Source organism: Varanus komodoensis, unplaced genomic scaffold (assembly GCF_004798865.1).
Source record: "Varanus komodoensis strain SLA01 unplaced genomic scaffold, ASM479886v1 scaffold15, whole genome shotgun sequence".
Lineage (NCBI taxonomy): Eukaryota > Metazoa > Chordata > Lepidosauria > Squamata > Varanidae > Varanus > Varanus komodoensis.
This window is the reverse complement of record NW_025335440.1, coordinates 25,562,735-25,588,835: the sequence shown is the minus strand read 5'-3', so window position 1 is coordinate 25,588,835 and position 26,101 is coordinate 25,562,735. Positions and strand designations below refer to the sequence as shown.

Here is a 26,101-nt window from a genome sequence, read left to right as displayed (position 1 = left end):
TCCTGCACTGACAAACCTTTCTGCTCTGTATGTCCTGAAACTGCAGAACCATAAATTCATTTGAGTGTGGATTTAACTGTTTATTTAAAGGGCAATTTTGCAGGGTATTAGCATGGTGAAATCACCTTAAAAATTTTTCCTTCCTAAAATATACCCAGGAATATCACATGGCTGTTCTGTGGAAAATCAGAAAATCATGATTGAAAGAATTGTATTGTTTAATATTGGATGTACAAAATGGTAAAAAAATTATACCTACAATATTTCTTTGTTTACTGTATGACAACATCCTCAAGTTTCAAGACAGCATACATGAGAATCCAATATTTGTTTTCAAAGAACAGCTGAATGACAGGATGATGCACATAATATTTACTTATGCACTGATAAGTTAAAATGCCAGAAGAAGGTTACTATATTAATCATGAACAAATAGTGGCTTTTCCCATATTAGTTCTTCTCTGCACTAATTCAGTAACATGTATCACAGAGCTGCCTGGATATACTGCAAAGAACAGTAGATGCTTTTAAAAGAATTGGCAAAAAAATTCTGCCAGTTTTTAAATCCTGAATTGGCAGAATTTAACAATTATTGCAAATATTCCATTGATACAACTTGGAACATTTTAATCTAAACATGGCTGAGTGACTTTAAATTCTTAACAGCTATATTTTAACATTTTATGTTATATGGAATACATGGTTAGAGCACCTTTGATCGCTTGATTGTAGAAAACACGGCCCCAACTAAAATAAAATGATTACGTTGCTGGAAAAACAACCATAGTAAATTGTGTGTGTTTGATGAATTTTTCACCTAATCCCACAGAAATATACCATTTGGAAGGATGTGATACATAAAATCAAGTACACTGGAAGGAAGATTTCACAAGCTAAACCTTCGCATCATGACATGGATTCAAGGATCCTGTTGCAGAAACAGAAGCATTTCTGTTCAAGGAATATGTACATCCCACTGGTAGATTCCCCCACCCCCAAACACACCACATCCAGATGGTTCGAAGGCTCCCCAGATCCCTTGGAGAGAGATTTCAGGGTATGTGTAAGACTGTAGATGCAAGGAAAGAAATGACAACATTCCCTGCACCACACACAGGATCCAATTTCAGTCCTTTGTCTTCCCAGCATTTGATCTGCATATGCCCCACTGATCAAAGCTTTATAATGTTTGATGTTAAGGCACAGAGGCTAGGATCCCAAAAGCTGCAAAACATACACCAAATCATTTGACTATACCACATAAAATTTTGAGTTCCTGCCACCAATTTTGAGCAGTAAGACATTAATTTCAAAACTAGTTCTCTATGTTACACAGGGGATTGCTTTGTAGGAAACACATGTCCAAAGCCCCCTTCGACAAAATAAACTAGTTTGTGTGGCGCTTTGGATCCAGCCCTATGGTTCCTCACCCCTACTGGAAGGATTGAAATAAAGGAAAATCAGTGCTTCCATGAGAAAGTAAAATACAATGTCTCATGGATTGTCCTTGTATATGCAGAAGGTAATTGACCTTCCCTATGTGTCTCTGCTTTTGATTATTTGAATTCAGTATTTTGAATATGCAAAATATTGGTTTGCTTTTAAAAATCAACAAATCCCTTCATATTCTAAAGTTATCTAGACAGTTGAAACTTTACTTTTAAAAGATTAGTCTATGATTTAACAATATATTTTTGCATGGAAAATAAAGTTACATTCTGGTGAATTCCTTTAATGGGCAATTGCAGTTGAGGGAATTTTTAAATCATTCCAGAATTTAAGACTGTCTCCTATATTTACAAAGAACACCGCGGGTTTAGTTTCAAGGAAATACTTCTGAAAACAATTCCAATTCTATGCAATCAGTGAATTGATCTAGTTAACGTAGACTTAGAATTTATTTTAAAAATCACAATGACATAATAGTTTATGAATTCTCATTTTAAGATATTAACACAGAGTTCCTAGGCCAACATTAAAAGAAAGGTAACAGGCCAAGATCTGAAGTGGAGTGCATGGTTTCCTACATGCTTTTCAGTCCCAGTCCTGACTGCATTTCTACATGCCCATGAAAAGCTTTCTCAGTGGCTTGGGGCCTTCCGGAGAAGCAGCATCTCATGAAGTATTAAGAGGCTGCAGCAAAAGGCCTTCAGGTACATGCAGAAATGCTTTGTACACAGAGACTTCGCCATCTACTAGCCACAGTTAAGCTGGGTATGCTAGGGTCAAGGAACTTTAGTTGATCATGTTGATAAGTGACCATGTTCAGAATGACAGCTTTCCAATAAAGTTCAGCTCTCCAGCCAGGATTTGTGACCAACCAATGAAATTGGATCTTTTGTTTCAATTTTGTCATATATAAATGATTGACAACCAAATCTTTTCCAAATAGGGAAAGGAAACACGACAGATGAATGCAAAGATGAAAAATGAAGTCTGAAAATATTAGTGTTACAAAATAATAATGACCTATGTTGGTTTTGCACACTGGTTATCCTTGTTCCATGTCTTCAAAGTTGGCCTTGTGCAACTTATTATGGATTTGGTTTGTTACTCTGAAAAGCACCATGATGGGAGTGGTTTTAATCGTCCTTTTCTACAATCACTTCACCATGAAGCACTTTCCTCCTTTGACGAAGCATATGAAAGTACAGTTGTGGAAACACTATTAAAGGAAAAAAGAACAAATTGTGTCCATTATACAAAATGTACGCGTGTAACTATAGCATACTGAATTGGCAGAACACAAAAGATGGCTTGAGTTATTGCATCTGAAAAATGGGTAATCGTTTTAGCTTTATCCGTGACTCTTAAACATTATCTGCCATGTTATCCAAGTGAGATAATTCAATAATCGTTTAATAGATACAATTTGGGTGTTCCTTCGCTTACCACACTGAGCTACTTGGGAGGAGGAACGTACATATTAGATTGCCTTAGAATGATCTGATGTATTGTGATTACAGGTGGAATGACTGTCATCTCACATGGACACAGCTCAGGCTCCCCATGGTGGCCTGTTTTCCCACAAACTACCCATTCTGAAAACCCACAGACCGTTCTAAGGTTGTTACTCAAAGGGGGTTGCCAGGGGGCAGAGGGCAGTCCCCAAATGTTGCATTAGTCTTGGCCGCAAGCCTCTGCTTGTTCTGCTTCAGACGAGGAGTCCTGTTTGTGCAGTGTGGACTCTGCCAGCTGTAGTGAGCTCAAAGCATTTTGCAATCAGAGGTATCAGAGGGAGGAGACTTGTTCCTCCTCAGAGTGTCTCTTGGGATACCAGCTGGGGGTGGAGGGAAGGGAAGAGGGAGCGAATATCCTCATTGAGCCTGACCATCTGTCAGGTTTATCATGATTACTTTGCAAAACAACCCACCCACCCTGGCTTACTGCAAGGAAGAGTTGTTTGCTGTGTGAACCCGGCAGTGAGGCAGACCACTGGTCCACCTAGCTCAGTAATGTCTGTTACCGTCAACTGACACACAACAGCTTTCAAAGGGGAGGCTGTGAGTGTGAGCAGGTGCTTATCCCTGACTTATGGTGCATTCCAAAGTGAATGACAACATATAGATCTGCATTGCATGATTAAGACCTACACACGTCTATGGATACTTACATGGTATATAGGAGGCCATGACGATGAGAAGGAAATAGTAATAGTCAAAAGAGACATTATACTTGTTGGGAAGCCTCACTGAAAACATGCCCGATCGCTTTACATAGGGCAAGGCAGCATAAATAGTCAGGAGCTCACCGACGACTCCTACTGGATATAAGATGATGAAAAAATTGTACCTGCAGAAAAACACAACGCAGCTCCAGGAATTCCTTTCTGAACACCTACTGTTTTCTGCCTTGGATTAACAATAGTAGAGCAGTAAATGAGGGGGCTAATGCTCCAGCCTGATGCATGCGTATGCAGGAGGAAGCACAGTGGGCATTACTACGTGAAATACATAGGACTGCAAAGTGTGTGTGCCAGTGGGTAGGACAAGGGTTCTTGGTGTTGCACTGAGGTATGTATTCAATTAATTCACCAACAATTGCATCTGATTCTTTGGACAGGTATGACTAGCCATTTGTCTCCTCACTGTTGGCCCAAGTGTGTTGGCTGGCAGCAATTGCCAGATAGTAATGAAACTCCCTTTTGTGGTAGTACTTTAAATTGGCATAAAAATACCTTTCTAAGGTATCCATACATCCCCCCACCCCGCTTTGGCCACCAATTTTATTTCTGTGATGTGAAAGAATTGTTTGATTTGTCTTAATCTACTCTTAATCTACTCTTCCATGGGTAGATTTAAAACTTTAATTTCCTAGCTGGGGAAGTTCAGCAAAGATTTGGTTCTACAACTTTGGCACTGAAACTGAAGATCCTGGGTGATTTCACACTACATGACAACCCACCCTGGTAATAAGCAGCAGTGTGATGGCTGCTGTGTAAACAACCCACAGTGCACCTGACAGATGTCTGAGCTCATCATGGGTTGTCCATCCATACATTCCCACAGGATTCCCAGGGGATCAACTTGCCCATCCTCCTCCTGACACAATCTGAGCCAATTTTGCTAGCTACAGATCTCCCCCTGCCCCCTGGTCCCCAGGGATCGTAAAAGTCTGTTCTGACAGCCAGCTTATGCAATCTCCACTTTGATAGACACTGGAAGAGTCTTCAAAGTACCGAGTGGCAAACTGAAGATATCTCTAGTTGGCAATCATTTTTTACACACGGGCATTAAATGACTAGATCAGTGGTGGCAAACCTAAGGCACGCATGCCACAGTGGGCAGGCAGAGCCCTCTCTGTTGGAACACAAGCCAAGTCGCCCCAGCATTGCCCCAGCAGCTGAGCACTGGATAACAGCAGACATAGGGGCCATGTGCGTTCTCGGAAAGGAGTAGTGAGCCAGGCAATGACGTCACGAGCCGCGACTCAATAGCCACAACTTGTCCGAGCTTCCACATAGCCAGTCAGTGCGCTGCCAAGGATATATATACACACACATACATATTTGCTTGGACTGGCTGTGAGTTGTTTTTTCTAAACTCTCAGTTTTCAGGTTTTATTGTAGTGTTGGCACTTTATGATAATTACGTGGGTTTTGGGTTGCAGTTTGGGCACCCAGCCTCTAACAGGTTTGCCATCACTGGACTAGATGCACCCAACAAGAGCAGCCATGGAGGCTTCTAAGCCAGGACAGTTTGTCCTGTTGTCTGAACCCAACCAGAGTGGTTAACAAGCCATGCTTCTGGGTTCAGACAGCACAAACCACCTCTGGCTAATATATACTAGGACTTACCATGTTGGGTGTACTCAGTCAGTGGGCACACATATTTTCATTTTTGTTTTTCATTTAGCTGTGCTTGTGCAACTGGGTTTCTGACTAGGATGTAACACCTGTAGATGTTTCAGTCAAAAGAATCCTATTCCTTGTCAATCCCATTTTAAAATAGCCCAGAGTTGTGGATTACTATTTGCTTCCCCACCATTGGCTCAGTTGTGTTGGCTAGTGGCAAACACCAAGCTGCAGTGGCTTGTAACCATGCTATATCAGCCAGTGATGCTTTTTTGAGGGGGGGGGGGTTGCATAATGATTCTCAGCAGCCTGGCTTGTCATGTGAATACTGTCTGGGTTGCTTCTTGCTGGGGGGAACAAGCCACCCAGAAGCCTGTAACAGTCCATTGGTTCTCGGTGGCTTGTAGCCTAGAGCAACAAGCTATTCTGGCTGGGTTTGCATGATATGACAAGCTGTGCTGCCAAAGATAATTATGCAAATTCCTGACATATGCAGCATATCAACAAGTTACCATGGCTTGTAAACTGACTATCACGTGGACTGGGAAATTATACTGAATATGAGGAGAACACCTTCAAAAATAACAGCCAATCAATTCAGATTGATGTTTCTTATATAAGATTGCTGGTGTTATATGGCAAAACCAAACAGGTTGAAGCAACAGCAACAGGGCAATCATCTGGTTTGCTTTAAAGCTTGCTGCAACAAGTTACATTTGAATTCTATTCACAGCAGTAATTAAGAAGCTAAAAGTAATTTCTCATTGGAATCAACATAATGTAAAACCTTCTGTAGAGGCATTTATAATAAAGTGGGGAAATTTTCCAACAACATTTCTAACAAGCGGTCAATTTCTAACAATGAAAGACTCCAATTGCTTTGCAAAGGATTGCCCTATTCGTCACCCTATATACTGGAAACTTATTAAGAGGGTAGCAGCAATGCCATGCTAAATTCCCAAACAAGGCATGCATGTGCAATCATTCATACAGAATGACTCTCTGGAGCTCAAGCTGGAAATTGCAGTGAGAGTGCCCTCCTAGGATGTGAAAGAAATGTGCAGTATGCATTCCATGACCAAAACTGGTGAGATTTAAAATGGCAGCCATGAAATGTGAAACCCTCCAAAGAAATAATGGATCCAGAGGGCATGTAGGTCAACAGGAATGGGTTCATATGAGGCTTAAGAAGAAACCAAATAGTTTAGTGGCATGAAAGAGGGAATACCTAATTAATCCAGTCTAGGCAGAACAGAAACAAATCAATGAAGGATGAACACTAAGCAGCGGCGTGTATTCTATTAATGCAGGCAAAGCTTTTCTGGCAGCAAACACAGAAGATTAGAGATCTTTTAGAAAATTATTACAAAGAAGTACAGTGTAACAATTGTTATCAGAAAAAATATATTAAATACATTGAAAGGGAAGGTGCTGAATTAATTCCTTTGATTTCCGAAATCTCATTTTAAAAAATCACAAGGGACAAAAATGTTCAAAATACGCTTGTCTACTTTGCTCTGTAGTGTTCTTACAACTTGGGGGAAGGACTCAAGTTCAGTGGTACTGCATATGCCTTGCATGCTGAAGACCTGCAATTCAATCCCAAGCATGGGATCATGTAGCAAGTGATGGGAAAGATCACGACTGGAGATGGGAGCCACTGCAAGTCAGAATAGGCAATGCTGGGTTAAACAGCAAAGCAGTCTGATGTGACATCAGGCAGTTTCTTCTATCTGGTAAATTTAAACCGGTAAAGTTTTGGACATTTTTTACGCGCACACATGTGCATGATCCACTCTGTTCATTTCTTGCTGTATTAGTATCCTCTCCCCCTTTTCTCAAAGGACTCAGATGAGCATAAATAGCTTTTACTGCTGCGCAGTCCTGAAGCAGAGATGGTTTGGAAATTACATGCTCCAGGCCAGTCGATGAACATCACAACTGAGAAGGACACTGGCTTCAAATAGCAGTAGAGCAGCACATCTGCAGGACACCAAGTTGGGGAAGATTTTGCTAGCCGCTGCATCGCACCGGCTCTCTTGATGCACTAGTGGGGCTTTTCTTTTAGTTCAACATTTATACAGCATTTTAATGGTAGTGGACAATCAACGTTTTCCGTCTGGAAGTAGTATGGTACAGAACTTAACACACGGTGGGGCTACATGCAGTCCGAAGGCTGCATGTGGCCTCTGCACACATCCCTATGGGGCTGCTGCCACCCCCACACAAAATTGCAAACAAAATTAAGCCCGTAGCCGCTAGAGTCTCAAAAGGGCCGTGTTAGCTTGCAAATGTCTACTCTTTCAGCGTTTTGGAGCAGCTGTGGGTGGCATTTTAATCTTTTCTCCTTTTTGGCATCCGTGGGGAGGAGGGGCAGGCAGGGGGAAAATGCCCCCTGACATCTTGAAGCCCGCTTTTAAGCCTATCAGAATATAACTGAAGAGGACCAAGTTCAAGTTGCCACTCAGCCATCCAGCTTTCCACTGGGTGATCTTGAGCCAGTCACTTTCTTCAAGCCTAACATACCCCAGAGAGGTGTTGCAGGAATAAAACGGGGAGCATAGGACCACAGGCCACTCTTGCCACAGTGGCTCTCTGGTTCTGGCCTTGGGACCACAATGAATTGGGTTTTCTGGGTATGGATGACACAACAAACCATTGTGGTACTGAGAAACCACTGAACAGACCATTGTTTCTGTCTGTTATTTCCACAAATCATACCACGCTGAAATACCACATGGTTCAGATGATATGATGGACCAATGATGGCAAAAAGTCCCCACTGTGACTTGACATGTATCGGAATAGGGGCTATTCTGATAACCCCTATTTCAAGTACTACCCATGGTTCAGCAACAACCCTAACTCAACCCATACTCAGCTTCCCAGGTTACTGTGTTGTTTGAACCCAGTCAACAAGTGTTTATTTGATTAGTTGTGGCTATAGAGAATGTACATTGTTGGATATAAATCAATTACACACAATGAATAGCTTCAGCTATTGGGTGATGCAGAAATGTAGTAAAACTAAGCTCTTGGTCACCAGCTCTGCCCATTTTTGTGAAGAGCACACTGTGCGCAGGGCCGTAGCAGGACAAAACTGATAGTGCAACATTTTAGCAGGACTGGCACCAAACAGCTATGGGGCGGGTCTTCCACTGGTGGGGTGCCACCATGGAGAAGGTCATCTACCTTGTTCCCAATAAACACGTTTCCAATAGCAAAGAAACCCAGAAAAAAGCCTGAAAAAATAGGCAAGTTGGTCTAGAGAGAGCAGTTCCTTCAGGTATTTGGATTCCCAGCTGTTTAGTGGCTTTAAAGATAAACACTTTGAATAGGGCTTGGGCAGCCAACAGAACTCTTTAAGGACTGGTGTAATATGATCCCATTTGGCTGAACCAGTTAGATTTCTGGCAGCTGCATTACTGAAAGTCTTCAAGTTGTCTTCATGTACAGTGCATTACCAAATGGAAGATTACCAGAGCATGGATCACCAGAATCAGCCTATTAATAAAAATGCCATCTATTTTATTGCATGTAAAAGGCTGTCACTGGTTTGGCTTCTGCAAAATTCAACTATTACAACTACAAAACTTGAAGAAAGGTAAAAGATCTATTTTGAGAGGAGGAAAAGCTCAGCAGAAAAATGCTACACTTATACAGTCTTTTACAGAGTATGGTAATATGACTGTATCTCCAAAGTGTGGAGCAAGATAAGACAAGTTAAGATAGGAGCTGCTTTTCCAGCAAGTTACTTACTTGCTTACTTCTTTGTCGTATTTTTCCATCAAGGAATTCAAAGCAGCTTACAGAATCCTTCTGCCCCCCTCTCAGTCTTATCCTGACAACAACCCTGTGGGTAAGTTGCGCTGAGAGTCAGTGACTGGCCAAAGTCACCCAGGGAGCTTTGCGGCTGAGTGAAGATGAGAAGCCAGGTCTCCCAAATCCCAGTCCAACACTCTTGACAACACACTGCACTCGCATGATCTTGTCCATCCAAGTATACCAGAACAATGGCCTCAAAGTGACATAAGAGAAATCTGCTCATGGAATTTGCATTTACCCAAAGATTACATTTCTGTGTAGGGCACCCTTTGCTAACCCAGCATCTCCTGGATGATTTGGAATGCAGCTCCCATTCATTTCCCTGCTGGCTGGGGCTGACTGAAACTGTAGTTTAAAACATTTAGAGAGTACCAGGTTGATATCCCTCTATAAGTACGTCAAAGGCTGTCACAAAGAGGAAGGTCAAGAGCTCTTCTTGCTGTCCAGAGTGTAGGACACGGGATAATCAGTTCAAGTTGTGACAACCCAGATTCAGGTTGGACTTCAGGAAAAGCTTCCTGTCAGAACAATACTACAGTAGAACCAGCTGCCTAGAGAGGTGGCAGGCTCTCCCACACTAGAGACATTCAAAAAGAAACTGGACAGCCATCTGAGTGGAATGGTGTAATGTGGTGTTCTGCAATAGCAGGGGGCTGGACTAGATGGCCTTCATGGCCCCTTCCAACTTCTATGATTCTAAGATGTCTGGTACAGGGTAACCAAAAATAGCACATTATCAAAGTAAAATGTTACCAACTTGCAAATGAGCAACTTTTGCATTGTATTCAATATGCATATTTCAAAAGACACACAAGCACTTTCTAGAAATATTAATGGTATTAGCATAGGTCAGATTCATTCAATAGTCAGCAAACTGCATTTTAAACATGCCAAGTGTTTTGAACACAAAATGTTTATAAGTAAAACACACCATCCTCCACACGCACTAAATTCTTGCAGCTGTTGTCTTCCTTGCTGATTTTGCATGCATGAGATAAGCACTGGACAATAAAAAACTAAACTGCAAGGAATTCTCCACCTGGCCCATTTTATGAAGTATGGCAAGTGGTTGAGCATATTGAATGTGTAGAAGGAATATCGAGTGATCTCTGTCACAGTCCACACGACCAGAAAAAGAATAACACTCTCCTCATTCTGGATCTGTAGAAGTAGAAGAGCCAATATTTTCTGCATCCTTAACATTGCAATAAAAGTTAGAAATAAAGTTGCAGACATCATGCCCAAACCCATCTTTTTAGGAAGAATGCGTGTGTAACAATTTTTTAAAAACACTGGACACACCGAAAGACTGTCCACTGAACAGAAATAGTACATTCACATACACAATACAAAGGTGCTTACAGTTCTTCACTGTTCCTGAGAGCCTTTTTAGTTAGCTTCCCAAATAGTTCTTATTTTGTCTAATTGCTTTTGGATCAACCCTGTTACGGTGCACGTCTACTAAGAAATAAGCCCTACAGAGTTCAGTGGGCCTAATCCCAGGTAAGGGAATATTAGAACTGTACCTTTAGGAGCCCGTATTGGTAGTATGTATATAACTCATAGAATGCATCTATTTTTTGACGGGGATGCTATTTTGCTTACATGTTCTCCCTTTCTGTTTTGGTCTTTATGCCTTTACCCATCACTTCTAAGTCAGACCTCATGTCTATTATGTCACTTTTTCCATGTCCCCCTTTCAGTGCTAGGTATAAGATTTAGCAGCAGGGTGGGGGCGGAGGGAAGGTTTTCAGGCAGGGCACCTTCAGGGGACCCTCCTCACCAGGAAGAAGTGGGATGTGAAATTATTTCAAGCTGTATCCAGTATTTTTTGATGCTTTGTGCAGAGCAGAAACAGCAGCACAGCTACAGTATGGGCTCTTTGCTGGTCTTTGGATTCTGGCAAATGCCCAACTATGCCATCTGCTGGAGCTAGGTCTGCCCCCTTTGATAGGCTTTCACTGGCTTTGACATCTCCATATACATTTTGCTTTCGGCAAACAGTACCTCACTGTGACTTCTGCAACCAGAAGGAGGCAGCCACCTTATAGCAGTGATCTGGTCAGAGCCATTTCTGTGTGTTGCAAGAGATTACTTTGCCAAGGCCAGGGCAAGACATCTTGACCAACTGCGTAATGCTGTAATGCAGTACAAGACCTAGGGGCTGTGGACAGGTGTGGTCACCTGCAGCTTGATAAAAGACTGAGTCATTAAACCATCTTAGCAGGCAGCAGAGACCTACCCACTACTTCAAGACAACAGAACCTCTCAATAGTAGATGAAACGTCAACAGCAAATTAATTCCAAACTCTGAAAAGAAGGTGGGCAGGGAGCTATTTATTACATTCTGAGAAGATAAATTATAGACAAGTAATTTTCTTTTTGTTAAAATGGGAATAATTTTATAATAAACTTCTATGCCTGAAGACTAATAAAAGCCCCAGGGATGTTTCTGAAATAAAATAAAGCAACAAAGATGTCATTACAAGTACAAAAAAGGAGACCATGATTTTATCAAATGCACCATGGTGACAAAATCCAAATGCTGTGTTTACAGACATGCTGAGCATCTCAAGTATCATAAGAAATTGTGGCACTTGTGCTTAGATAGGGAGTATTCAAGGAGTAGTGCCAGGTGTTAGCCACTTTGGAACAATGTTTTGTATTATGCAGTACAATTTCATGTTTGCTTTACCCAGAAGCAAAAACCACTGTTTAACAGGGCTTACTTTCAGGGAAGCATACACAGGAGAGTAATTTTTTGTTAACATATTTCCCACCACTTTCTGGGGATGTTTAGCCTAATATCCTCTAAAAATCCTCTAAAAAGCTGCCCTGGATAATACGCAGCCTCTTGGCAATCGGGTTGTGGTGTTTCACAGGGCACTATCTTGCCCCAATATTGTTTGACATCAACTACAAAGGAGAGGTCATTAGGAAATCTGGAGCAAGTAGCATCACTGTGTGCGGATGTCACACAGCTCTATCCTTCTGTGACATCTGTGCCCAGAGTCAGAGATAGGCTGGATGAAGGCCTATGAGCTAACTGTTGCTGAAACCTGGTGAGACAGTGGCCCTGTTGGTGAACAGATTCGGGTCTGAGAGACAGGCTCATTGCTGGTTCTGGATGGGTCTGCATTCTGTTTGAAAAATCAGCTCCATACTCTAGAGATAGTCCTGGATCCATCTCTGGTTTGGGTGCTTCACCTGGTGCAGAATGCAGCAGCTCAGCTGTTTTCAGGAGCTGCCCCTTTTCAGCATGTGATGAATCTACTGGCGGGATTACACTTGCCTGTCTATTTGCTACCAGACCAGGTTTAAGGTTTTGTTATTGTTCAACAATGTAAACAACTTGGGACCAGAATGCCTGAGAGCCCGTTCTCTCTTACCCGCCTGTCTGGTCACTGGGGTCATGGTGGTTCCACATGGGCCTGTACTCCATATGGGCCAACCATGAGCACAGTACTTAGTGTGTTAGTTCCTTCCCTATAGAATTTGCTGCCTGGAACACTATTTTGATGCCTGCCAGCAAAGCTTTTACTTAAAGAAGTCTTCTCTAACTAATGAGCCATAGTTTAATTGACAATCTGGTTCCAAGGTTTTGATTCTGCATTTTAATCATTATTTTCCCATTATTCTTCATTTAATTTCATTTATTTCAATTCTACACTGTCCAATAGCCAAAGATCTTTGGGAATATTGCAGAGATTACAAGTATTAAGCAAAATATAAAAAACATTTAGCTAAATACAGCAGAAACATTCACACACCTATCCAAATGATATCCCATGACCCGATTAAAAACCTAGCATGAGCTAGGTCTTAACCTGGGGCCACAAAGAGAACAATATTGTTCACCATTCTGATATTGGTATAGAATAGTGCATACATTGTGCATTAGACTAGGTTCCCACTGCCCCCACTTTAAATGAAACTGGCATTCACAGTAAGAAGGAGAATATTTGGGAAATCCACTTCCATCATAACTCAGTGTTCATAGACATGGCCATAAAGAGGAAGGTCCTCCAGCCATCCTTCACGTAGGGCCTAGACTGGAGCTGGCACCATGTCTCTTCATCACTGGAAATGCCTGCCAGTGTTGACTCCCCGGCCCCTCCATGCACTGCATGTTCCATTGTGTGCAGAATTCCTCTATTGGCACATAGTAGGAAGCCCCAGAAAAAGATGTGTTTGCTGTACATGATGAAATCCAAATCCTATGTGTGCTGTATGAGTATCTAAGGACAGCTGATACCGTTAACTGACCTTTTGGTCAGTCTTTTGCTTATTTAGGCTATTTATATGTTTTAAATGAACTGTTGGGGAGTTAATATTGCATTGTAAATTATGATTATGCGTAATGTATTTTTTTGCTTTCATGAACTGCTTTGAGCACAATGTGTTGCAGAGAATGTAACCCATAAATAAACTGACTATAACTATTAATTCTTTCATATGGCTCCTACTAATGGTAAATGATTAGTAACCAACAAGGATATGCATCATTATACAGGCACACCATTTTACTGCACAGCCAAGAAAGACATTGTATAACATCTGGAATGCTCAGTTGATTAATTAGAAGCTTGTCTTGCATTAAAATGAGGACACTGTGGTTGCAAGAAAGCTAAAAAGAAAATAAAGGCTAAACCTGATGAAACAGAAGACCCATGGGCAGTACTCCCACTTAACTGAACAATCGTTGAAAATTTTATTGGAGTGACACTTAGGATGGGGTGGAGGAAACTGCTAATGTCAGTGCTGGCTCCAGGTGTTAGAGAGACTTTGGACAAGACACCCGCAAGCAGTCACCTCTGTTAGCACATCTGCCTTTGCACTGTCTTGTCATCAGCTACTATTGCCATTTGCTTCCTCCCTGTTGTGAGCATGTATTTTCCTTTCCAGCGGACCAAAACAAAAAGCTTATAAAATCCAGTCCTTTATTGGAGCTTCACTGGTTTTGCTGTGAGACAAGGAGCTTTAAATGAGAACTGTGAACAAGTTGCATAAATCAAGGGAACAATCCCTCTGATCTGTGAGAGCAGCTTCTGCCCACGTGAAGAGCAGATTCCAAAGTGAAACAGCCCTCTCTCCTTCCCTCTTTTTCCCACAGTCTTGATTCCACCTTGAGTTCATTCCACTTGTGGGCCAAAGAGCAGGAATGCCTGATGTTATATAAATGGCCTGTCCATTGGCCTGGTACCGTAGCATGAGGTCTAGGAATTCACTCTTCTCCCCTTGTTCTATATGGCATTTCCCCTCATGTCCAAGACAGTTTGGTTCACAGTCACTGCCAGACTTGCTTCTAAAACTTGACTTTTCAGGGTCACCTGCCAACTCCTCTCCTACCCTGTTTATGCCACATCCTGAATCTGAACGGCTGACAATGCTGCACTGTGAGAATGCTGGGCCCCATCCCCACATTCCTCATGGCCACCACTGGCTTGTCTGACAGGCAGAGAGCTGGTGAGCATGTACAGAGAGGCATCCAAGCACTCCTTCTCACCAAGAGTGTTGCCTGGGCCAGAGAAGGAGGCAGGTAGGGAAAAGGTTACAGCAGCAAAGAGAAGGAGTGGAGGTGTGTTTTGTCCATGGGCCCCTGCTGGGGTGCTCAACCGTGCCTACCCTAGATGTCAGTCCTGGCTAGATTTTTACCTTTCAAATAAAAAATGGCCCTCTCTGCTACTTTCCCACCTGTGAGGGAAAAGATACAGTCTCTGTGAGAAACAGCAGCTTTTGTTCTCTGTCTTACAAGGCACCTGTGTGCTTTGATTAGTGCTTGAGGCAAAACAGAGTAATTGCTGCCTTTTATGTTTTCAAAAGAATAGCAGCTTTTGGTACAGACAGAAATCTGTTTTGCACCTAGCATAATTTACCTGATGAAGGTTGCATAACACCTCTCCTCTTCCATTTCAATTACCATCTGCTTTTTCATCATGCCCAGCAATATTGTTCCTGCTGTTACTCCTCCCGTTACTTTGTTTTGCTTTTGGCTTTAAAATCCAGCAGTTTCAAAGAGGCCTGATCAACTCAAAGACCTGAACACTTTTCATTTTTCAGTGTAATGAATCGCTTTTTCTTCTACTGTAGTTTATTTTGCAATTTGGATGGTGAACCTAAGCCTGGCATGGGCAACAATAGCACCAATATTTAGAAAAACGGCATCTGATGAACCAATCCTGGAAACAAGTTTCAGTCTAAGCCATGACCAACTATTTAGCTAGTCACAGGGTTGGGACAGTTCGGATTCAGATGTGCTAAACAGAGGGGGCCATGGGATTCAGAAAAGAAGGGCAGGGATTTAAATTGTTATGCATGCAACACAAAAATTATGACAAATAATGAGACGGTTCTGAATATTATCCCATATTAGAAGATGGGCAAGTGCCATCTGCTGGTGAGACAGTCTAATGGCTCAGCCCTCCTTTGAAAGGCTAGCACACAGGTAATGTACACATGGACACACACCAAAATTGACACACATCATTCAGACCATAAACATCAAAGTAACATTGATCTCAGACTATGAAATAAAATATTGCAAAGCATTTTATATACTGGAAGCACTATAGGAAAGATACAGTCAAAGCTAAGAACTCCTGAACATGTTTAACTTAGACTTAATTCTTACTTTGTTAAATGAGATTTAATCCCCAGTTAAGTGATCTCCTGGTTGCTGTTCTAGATTCCAGTGCAAGAAAATTAAGCACATCTTTACTTTTCCTTTAAAATTGATTGGACTATTAAAATGCATCCAGACCTTGTCCTACTAAAATCCAGACCTTGTCCTACCAAAACCTTATCCTACTTTATGCCTACTAAAATCAAACAGATTTCAAATGATCAAGCATCTTTACCATAAAAGCAATAGCAGTTTTCTTAGATTGTCCAATAGAAGGGCTGGAGTTTCCTAATTGCATTCTGCAAATAAGATCAACCCTTGAAAATAATTTAAATTCTTATTAAAATGTATGGATCTTTGAGAAGAAATATCAACAGTGCAATTTCACATCCTATTAGTTTTACATTTAAAATGCTGCCCCCCACAAAATCCAAATGTCTTATCCAGTTCCACTTTGTCAGATCACCCAAATAAACTTTTACTACTTTTCCCAGAGTTTAAATACGATGGTAGTCTTTATTATAACTGTTAAAATGGCAGAAACTTTCCTATGCATCCTTAAAAAAGATGGAATTTATGCAAACAAAAAACTATCTGCATAAAGGTGATGCATTCAAACGCAAGACTTATTTCTACCTTCTCCATTCAACAGGTGCTAATTTTAAGTTCTCTCCAAAACAGCAGCAGCAGACAGATTGGTGAATAGGCTGACTAAGAGATGTGTCAGCCTTTGATCTAGTTTCATAGAGAGAGCAAACTAGGCAGCAAGCCAATGTAGCTCAGATATCCATCTCCAGTAGGCTTCAAGTTCTCATCAACCATGTGTAATGTAGATGCAGTTGAGGAACCTTTAAGTTTTTCCCGGCATTGCTTCGTGCAGTTAGTCACTTTCAGTCCTGTAAGAGTTCCTTCCGACCTGCTGCGGATGGTTCTATGCTGACATTTAAATAGTCATGACTTGCTATCAAAACATGTTTTACTACTGTTGTGATAGAGGGTAAAGCAAAGGGACAAGACTTTTTTTTGAAGACTTACCTGCTTTATACTATGTGTAATGAACCACACCATGAAGATCCGGGAACTCACTTGGACCCCAGTCACGAGCACAGATGTGTGCACTACTCCTTAAAAAGAGAAACATGTCATTTTTGTCCCCTAGGACAGGATTATGCTTAGTTAACTGAGAAAGTGAGAAAGACTCACCAATTGCACAGTGGAGTATCTGTAAATTAAGGAAAAGAGACAGAATTAAAAACTGAGTGTTTCAAACTCATGCATATCAGAGCAAGGGTGAGCAGAAAGGTGGAAAACCAAAATATCTGAAGATCTACCTTTCATCCATCTCTAGAGGCTATTGATTTAAGCCTAGGGTGGGCAACTGGTGGCCCACCAGTTAGATGAAGGTGAGTGTGATGGTGCAGTGGCTGGAGTGCTGGAGTGGGGCTCAAGAAAGCCTGGCTCTAGCCCTTACTCAGCCATGAAGCTCACTGGATAACTCTGGGCCAGTCACTGACTCCCAGCCTAACTTCCCGCACCGGGGCTGTTGTGGGGATAAAAATGGAGGCCAATCCTGCGAGCTGCCCTGGGTTCCTCCACGTTGAAGAAGTAGGATATAAATGTAGTAATAAATAAATGTTCATTGTTGGGCTGTTACTCCCAGCAGTTCCAGCTGACATAGCCGATGGTAGAAGTTGTACTCCAACAACATCTAAGGAACGCAAGCTGTCTGTTCCCAAATGCTACCGAATTGTGTGAGCAGTAAACATTCTTGGGAAAATGGGTTGTACATTATTTTCACAATGGACTACACTTTGTGGGTCTCTTAAAGAATTTTCTCCCTGTCCCCACACCAAAAAGTATACTACTCAAAAACTCACCTCAAGTAAAGCAAAAGTCTGGAAAAATTTAAGTGTCTTTTGAATGCTTTTGTACAAGCCTTTGTGTGTTCCTTTGTCCATATAAAACCGCACCATGGCAATAGCCAATACCAGCCACCTAGACAGAGGCAAAACAATATCCTTAATAAAGAACACACAATTAATTCATTAAAAGTGCAATCTCAGGCAAGTTTGGATGGAAAAATACTTACAATTCCAATCACTACCCAGCCAGCTATCTTGGCATGCAATTTTCTGTCTAAATTTGCATAGGATTGCACCCTTATTCAGTTACTATTTTCTATACATTTTTCATACATATTTCTCGTAAACTGCATAGTATGTCTTCCATTATCTCAGAAACACATTTAATATAATTAGCAGGAATTTCTACAATTATAAAGTTTTTTACACATTCAGAATAAAAACTATAGCATAGCTAGTCTGTGGCAGAACTGTTTGCTGATTTAATATTTAAATCATTTTTATGCAACTTGTTAGCCAGAAAGGCTCCCAGAGAAACGTATGCACAAACCAACTTACGCACAACCAACAACTTATGCACAAAACCAGTCCCTCACTGTGGGTGTACCATCAAAAGGAAAGGAAAGGAAAGGACAGGACACAAAAGGAAAAGCAATGGGGATGGAAGAGAAAAAACCCAGGAAGTCTTATAGGAGGTTTGGTAAAATAGGGCTGCTTCCCATCTCATCCACAGACTGGAATGGCTGCTGTTAGTCCCAGTATACTCAGAAGGAAATGTAGAGTGGGCTGGATTTAAAGAGGTTAACTTTGCTCAGCAAAGGCATTCCTTAAATAAATCATAGCAACTCATCAAGTGAATCCTCTCTCTAATCTCACCTGCTATTCATGCTCCATTTGAAATTGAGCCCTTCGCAGTCAGGTCAGCAAGGCAGTACCAGACAGGGGCTCCATTTCAAGCGGAGGATCAGAGTCCTCCCCGGCAGCAAATCCAGCGTTCCCACGCAAGGCCACCCTTGCCATGAAGAAGTGTGAAACAACCAGTTTCAGGCAGTGCGGGGTGGGAGGCAGTGGAGAGAATGGCCAAGGGCAAGCATCAGTGCTGCACGTCTTAAGGTATTTGCCAGTGTGCAGGGAGGCAGCAATAAAACATCTCATGATGTTTGCTCAGGAGGAAAGCAAAGCTCCACCAGATAACTCACCTTCCTGCAAACAAAACTGGAAGTGGATCTGTAAACAGACATGTTTACTCAAGATGTGAACTGAAGTAGCTTTTTCCTTGGACACGTCCCAGAGACACACTGTTAATGTGATAACTTGAATAATACATGTGCAATAATACTTTCCGATTGACAGTCCTTTGGTCATATTTAACATGGTTGCAAATCATGGAGCTGTTTTGGAGCACTCCCTTCATTTTGCTGCCTGTTCCCTGAAACAGGCTGCTGCTGAGTTCAGCAATTTGCAGCAAACTGGAATAATGGATCAAATAAGAGAAGACTGTTTAGCTGGCTGTGCAACCTTCAGTCAGTCTATTCGGGCCTGCTGTGGTTCCTTATTTTATCCAGCTGAGGCACTGGAATGATTTTGCTTACACAAAGGCTTATCTAATGAGCCAATCCATACAGTCAGTCTTCCAATATGGGCCAGTACATATTATTCATCTTTCCTGGGCAGGAAGCTGTAATAAACCTGTCTTGTCATACTTGATATTTCTAACTTGCATGTTAAAGGAGCAGACCTGTCCAAGGTTTCAGAAGAACAGTCAGCCTAAGGTTCTTTTGTACTTCTTGTCTGACAACCAAAACCAAGCCCTTCTCTCTTCTAACCACTCTCAACATAGTACCTTGATGTAGATCCTTTGCTTGGCCTTTCCCAGAAGCCTAACTTGGCATGCTAATAAAGCTTACTGCCAGTGGAGGCTTTCATTAGCACTGGGATGGCAACCGCGAATTAGATGAGTTCTTTGATTAGTTTTCTACAAGCCCTGCCTCCAGTTCAAGGCTGAAGTTGGCTATGGAGGCTCTGGTCTTTTTAGCATAATGCCCACATCCAGCTACTGTGGCTGTGTGTGTGCAAACCAGGAAAGCATGGCTTGTTGGGAGTTAGCAGCAACCCTCCAACAGTCCATGACTTATTTGAGGATTGGTGCTCACACCAGGGAGGCAGGTGGCCCACGTTTGCAGGACATGGCAACCCATAAGGGAAAGGGTAGATAGGCAAATTTTGCTAGTGTGTGCCATGTACCTGCAAAGGGGGGAAATAGGCAAAAGTGACCATGATCATGTGAACCTGATCATTTACCCAAGTCGCACAACTGCAGTGTGATTAACAAGCCATGATGGTTTGTTAACCTTGCTGCCTATGCCGGGCAGACTTCCATAATTACCCTTCCTAGTGTGGTTTGCTGTGTTATCCAAACCCATGTAGTGCAGCTTGCTTGAGCAGGAGCAAACCTCATATAACCCATGCCACATGAGATCAGTCAACATAGCAAGCTGTACAAGTGAAGGTAATTTGGGAAATCCATCTGGAATGTAATCTGGGGGAAATAGCCAACATGACTTGTTCCTCTTACCCTGATTGTGCAAACTGGCCCATTGACAGGTGATAGAACAACTTCGACAGAATTTCGAGGGTTTGAAATCAATAGGCATGCTAGCTTGGGATGATAGGAGTAGTAGTCCAAAACATTTGGAGCCCACCAACTTGGAGAGGGCTACTTTCTTCCATGGGTTTGCCTGGTAAGGTGATGTTATCATCCTGTATCTTTTGTGAAATATTACAAGGTCCCCAGATTGTATCATCTTCATTGTGTATCCCTCCAATATTTTTGTTGCACTACTTTTATCTTTAATGGGAAGAAATCCATTAAGGAAGAAAGACAGAGTGACTGACTGTTGGTGCTAGGAGTCCTCCATCTGTGAGCCCCACATCAAAGAATGTAACCAGACTTACTTATAATCTTACTTTTTATGTTTTGATTTCCAAGAGATCCAATATTCTAGGGGAAAAAAACTTTTTATTTTGCACAGTAATCTAATAGGATTCATGGTTCTAAACACTTTTGTGTAAACCGTCTTGAGATTCTGTGATGATTTGACAGTATAATTTTTAAATGAATGAATAAATGTTGTGAACAATATTTTTGCTATGAATAGATATACATTAATGGGTATTTTGGGCTTTTATGGAAAGTTTCAAAGAGAACTGAAAGCCCTGTGTACTGATTACCATCTACGTATTATAGGAGGAAGCATCATAACTACTCTTACTGTGATGCCTTGAATATTAATTGGAAAATTGGAAAATGGTACAAGCTAAGCTCCTGCTTAGCTCCAGATTTTGCCAAAAAAGCATGCTACATGTGATGCACAGTATCATATTTGGCACCAGCATTCCTGTAAATTGCATTTTGCTAGGCTTGCATAAGCTATCTCTAGCACAATGCCAAAACATTTGATGGTGTGACAGGCTTCTTTTTACACTAACCTACTATAATTTACATTAGCACCACTGCCAAATGGGACACTGCCTGCTAATCCTCGTCTCCATTTTATCCTCAGAACAAACCTGAGATATAGGTCAGGCTGAGAGTGAAAGTCTGGCTTGGAATCATCCACTGAGCTTCATGGCCAAGTGGTGACTAGAACTCGGATCTCCTCCATCCCATTCCAGGCACTAAAATCACAGCCATGCAAATCCACCATTTCAAGCTTCCATTTCCAAGTATTCTACATGTAGAACTATCACCCAAGAGTTGAACTAGATTGTTTAGAAATCCATACATCACCTTATCATTTCTGCCTACTTTTTACTTTCATATTGGATTAAGACATGTTAATGCTTCAGACCAGGGCTTGTAAAAATTCTCATACCAAACAATCAAACAGCCACGATCTAATTGAATAATAAATATATAATAGGATTTCGACCCTATTATGCTAAGACAGTAATCTTCAAATCAGACCCGTATTATACATTTAGATGCTCTCTCATCAAGGCAAGACAGTCCGTGTGCTGTGATAGTTAGAGTGATGGGTGGGGATTCACAAGATCTGGGTTCTAGTCCCCACTGAACCATGAAGTTCACTGGGTGACTTTGGGCTGACGCTTAGCCTTACCTACCTCAAAAGGTGGTTGTGAGTTTGCAGTGAAGGAGGAAGTTATGTAAGCTTCCTTGGGTTCTTTGCAGGAAAAAAGGGATATAGATATAATATATAAATATAAGTAAATGTTGAAAGATTTTTTCACAGCCAAGAGTGATGAATGCCAATGTAAAGCATAACTACTTCTACACTTTTGCATAGGGTGCAGCAGGCATAGGATGAAAAAGCAATCAGCAGCTCTGCATCCCAACATTCTACTTTTCTATAGATCCTATAGCTCTTGGTCTATGGTTCTTTATTCTTGCCAAAAAGCCATTTACAACCAATTCTGTTGCTTGCCAGGTGACACAGCAAAGATGGACTATTCATACAGACAGTGAAGTCACAGTGAAGGAGACATCCCAGGAGGAGATCTCTTAGACCCATTCCTCAATTCCTCCTGGCTGTATTGCAAGTCTGTGAAGCCACATTTTGGATGAGCATCTAAAGGAACTCACATATCCAAAACGTGAAAAAGCCCTTCTTTGCAGGGGAAAAAAATGTAACATATACATATCCTTGGGCAACCATTGTACAAATGCTTATTTCATCATGCACATTAGTCAGGACATAAGCACCAAACTATGCACGCTGATAGATGCATGCTTTCTGAAATACAAATTACCTCTTTAGGAGGTGGCGGACCATAACTGATCATTACTGGGATCAGCAATCAGTGCAGAGAGAAGGAACCTAGCCCTTCCCTTCCCTCTTGCAGTCTTCAATGGAATCCCTCATCCAAAGCTGGTGCATACATTAGGTCGAGATCCCCCACTGGCATCAGTGGTGGGTTTCCCCAAAGGCAAATACCAGCTTTGCAAGCAAGATCTTCCTCAAGATCACAGAGAGGAGGAAAAGGATGACTCCCTCCCCCAGACTGTGATTCTAATTATTATCTCCCCAACAAAGAGATGTTATTTGCTTTAAAGGCAAAAGCACCTCCCTCCACACACACACACACAGAGAGTAAAAACAAAGATACATTTAGGCTGCAGCTCTGTGAGGCTGCCCATTACCCACTCAACTTGGAGAATTAGGAGGCCTCCTGTGCAGGGAGGGAGGCACATGGAGGCAATGGTTTCTTGCACACTCCTCCCACCCTCCAAAGCAGACAGCTTATTTCAGCCTCCAAACTGGCATGCCTGGAAGGATAGGAAAGAGGCTGAGGTACCACCAGGATTCATCATACCTTGATAGCACCTGGCTGGCTGCTTCTTCAAAGTTGTAAGACTTGGAAAAGGGGTTTACTGGGCTTTCCAGGGAGGGAGGGAGTAGACCAGCACCATAAAGCTGATATTGGGGCCTGGATACCAAAAACACTTAGGACTCACTAGATGCTATCTGGGTGCCACAGGGCTGCTTTGCTAATGCCACAGCTACTTTGACTCTTAAGAAGCAGAATACACACCAGATCATTGTCATTTCACTTTATCTGTTGTTTGCTTGATTTTCTGCAAGCTTGGCATTATAGGGTGGCATTGTGGGATGCTAGAGCCTGGGGCTTTGGAAGGATCACTGCCATTGAGTCACTGGCCCCTGACCCCGTAAACTCCCTTCTGTCCTGCCACCACCTTTTGTTATTACTGGACAACGAACTCCCTGCATCTATGTGAACACAGCACAATGAGCTTAGTGACTGCATCTAAGCCATGGTGCTTGAAGATGGCTCAGCTCAGAAGCTGGAGAATGATATGCCCACCTACCAGCACCTGGGTAGCTACCATTTGTTGCTGGCTTGCTGTTAGGGGCCACATCATTCCGCTCTGTAGTGGCAGGCTGCAGGCCTGCCTGACAGTCTAAAAGCAGCTGATACTGCTTCTTCAGTCCTGGCCAGTATGGCGTTCGCATCTGTAAAGAAAGAATTGAAAGATTCTTTCTTCTTGTGTCATTGTTACCTGAATAAAAATAAAATTGTTCTTTATTAATATGGATTGTTTCCCTTTTTGCTACCCTGGGCCTTGCCCAAATTTCTGGGAAACTAGCTCATTAATTAAATTCTGCTCTTTTTATAGTACCATCACTCAAGTACATCTTGAGCACAGTGTAGTTCCTCTCTGGCAAGGATGTACAAAATAGCAATCCACCTCTACACTGAATACTTAGTAAATAATGGAACATTTTTGCCAGACATCCATGGTTAGGGCTGGAAAAAGTGTAGATACACTTTCTCATTGAAAGTAAGATTAAAATAGTGTCCTATATTTAGAAATGTGGCATGTCAGGTAAAGGGTCTCCCCTAGAATGCTGGTCTTCTGTGTGCAAGGATTTTTAAAATGGGGTGAGCATTAACTAGTGTATCTAGGAAAATATTTGTTGTCATTGTGTTTGTGCCCTATAAATTGGCTCTATCCATTTAGTCCCTTGCATGCCAGAGAGCTAGTGTGGTGCAGTTGGGAGTGTGAAACTGGGACTTGGGTGGTCTAGATTCTAGTCCCTGCTCAGCCATGCAGTCAACAGAGTGACTTTGGGCCAGTCACAGACTCTCGGCCCAACCAACCTTATAGGGTTGTTGTAAGGATAAGATTGGGAGGAGACTTATATAAGCTGCCTTGGGTTCCTTGAAAGGAAACAAGGCAGGATATTGTCAAGAGTGAAAAAAGGTCCCAGAGAGAGTCTGCCGAGGGTATATAATCATTTACACTTTATTCAGACTTACAGGAAATACATGTGGCATGTAGGCAGTCCCCAAAGAAAGTACTAATATGGGCTTTGTACAGAATGCTTTTATAACCTATCAGTTACATACACAGATTGGAGGAAGGGTGGGGGATCAGCTATACAGTATGCTAAAGGCACATTATAATAAAGCAATAGGGGATGAACACAATAGATGGACACAATGAACACAAGAATCTTCAGGAAAGGCAGACATTAGCACGTCTAAGGTGTGCTCCAAAGGACAGGCCTTTCAGGACAGGGATCTTAGCATTTCTAAGGTGCACTTGGGAAGCAAGACTGGATTCCATCTCAGATCAGGATTCCCATCCTCAGTCTAAAGCTGTTCTTACAGTATCAGATTTTTTTAGCAGCCATATTATGACAGAGCTTTTGCTCATTTTGTCCTGGCAAATATAAATATGTGTACTCAGAAGTAATTCCCACTGTGTCCAAAGGAGCTTACTCCTAGGACACCATGCACAGGATTTATTTCATCCTTACAGTCCAGTGCTGCTCAGGTCGCTGAACTCAGAAGGAAATACCACGGAGTTCAACTAGGCATGTCCTGAAGAAGGAGGCTCCGAATTACAGCCTTGCGCTACAATTCTACACTAACATTGCTTGGGAGTGAGTCCCACCAGAATTTCTTCAGGGAAAGCATAGACAGGACTGAGCTGTGAGTTACTTCTGCGGGCCGATTTGCAGCTTCCCAACTCAGCAATAAGTTTCTTGGAGCTGAAAGGCGTTACCAAGGCCCTTTAATACTGTGTCGCCCAGGGGCTCATTAAAAGGAAGAAAAAGAAAGCCAGCGGCGGGCGCAGTTTTTGGTATAGCTCTCTTTCAGCCGCCGCTCAGCTCGGGTTACCTTGGCCAACCTTACCTCGGCCGAGCCTAGTACAGTAGGTAGGCGGGACCCCACGGCAGGGGCAGCGCGCGGCGAGCAGCGGGCGAGTGCCGGGGGCGGCATCCGCAGTAAATTATGCCGAGGGAAGCAGCCTGCCCCATTCCACCGAGCCGCCCGGCATTCCGGGCCCAGGCTATACTTAACCTCTCCAGCGGGCTCGAGGCATGACGCGCTTGCCTGGCTGGAAGGCTGCACCGTATTAGGAAATGCAGACGAGCCAAAGCTTAACACCCCCCCCCCGCGCGCGCGCTCACCCAGGCGCCGCTCTCCTCCTCCTCCTCCTCCTCCCTCCCCTCCGAGCGGCAGGTGCATCCCGGGCCATTGTTGTGGAGGGGCGGGGGGGAGGGAGGCACGCCCCCCCCTCCCCCGGGTTGCGGGGCGACTGCGGCGAAGCGGGACTTCGGCCGCCGCTCGCTCCGCCGGTCCCGGGCACTTTCGCCGCGCCCAACTCACCCCGCAGTCATGGTGATGTTGTAGAAGATGAGCCAGGCGGTGGTGATGGCGCCGCGACGCCGAGGGCCCTTCTTGCCGTTCTCCTTCTCTTCCAGCGAGCCGTTGCCGGCTCCGCTCTCCTCCTCGCTGGACGCCATGGCTTCCCTCCCCGGAGGCTAGGTGGAGATAGACGGGGACACGCGACGGCGGCGGGAAGAGGACTGCGGAGGAGGAGGGGTCAGGCTCAGGCAGCGCTGACAGCTGGAGGGGCCCTGGCGCTCGCCCCATCGGTCTTCGCAGAGCCCGAGCGCAGCTGCTCCTCCTGGCCAGCTGCTCCAAGGCTGCGCCCGCCCCCGCTCG

General features: G+C 42.9%; 1 protein-coding gene across 3 annotated transcripts; it reads right to left on the bottom strand.

The window, feature by feature from the left end:
- Nucleotides 1-200: 200 nt before the first annotated feature.
- On the bottom strand, nucleotides 201-26,101 carry HACD1 (3-hydroxyacyl-CoA dehydratase 1). Of its 3 annotated transcripts, none has more exons than XM_044424885.1 (7): nucleotides 25,763-26,101; nucleotides 17,618-17,735; nucleotides 16,944-16,962; nucleotides 16,776-16,864; nucleotides 10,050-10,279; nucleotides 3,614-3,792; nucleotides 201-2,665 (listed from the first exon to the last, which is right to left on the bottom strand). In XM_044424885.1, exons 1-7 carry the CDS (start codon nucleotides 25,897-25,899, stop codon nucleotides 2,583-2,585), a joined length of 855 nt encoding a protein of 284 aa, XP_044280820.1. In that variant the 5' UTR covers nucleotides 25,900-26,101; the 3' UTR covers nucleotides 201-2,582. The 3 variants fall into 3 exon arrangements, with proteins under 3 accessions (XP_044280820.1, XP_044280821.1, XP_044280822.1); XM_044424886.1 differs by having other exon boundaries at nucleotides 16,776-16,858; XM_044424887.1 differs by lacking the exon at nucleotides 25,763-26,101 and adding an exon at nucleotides 25,286-25,478.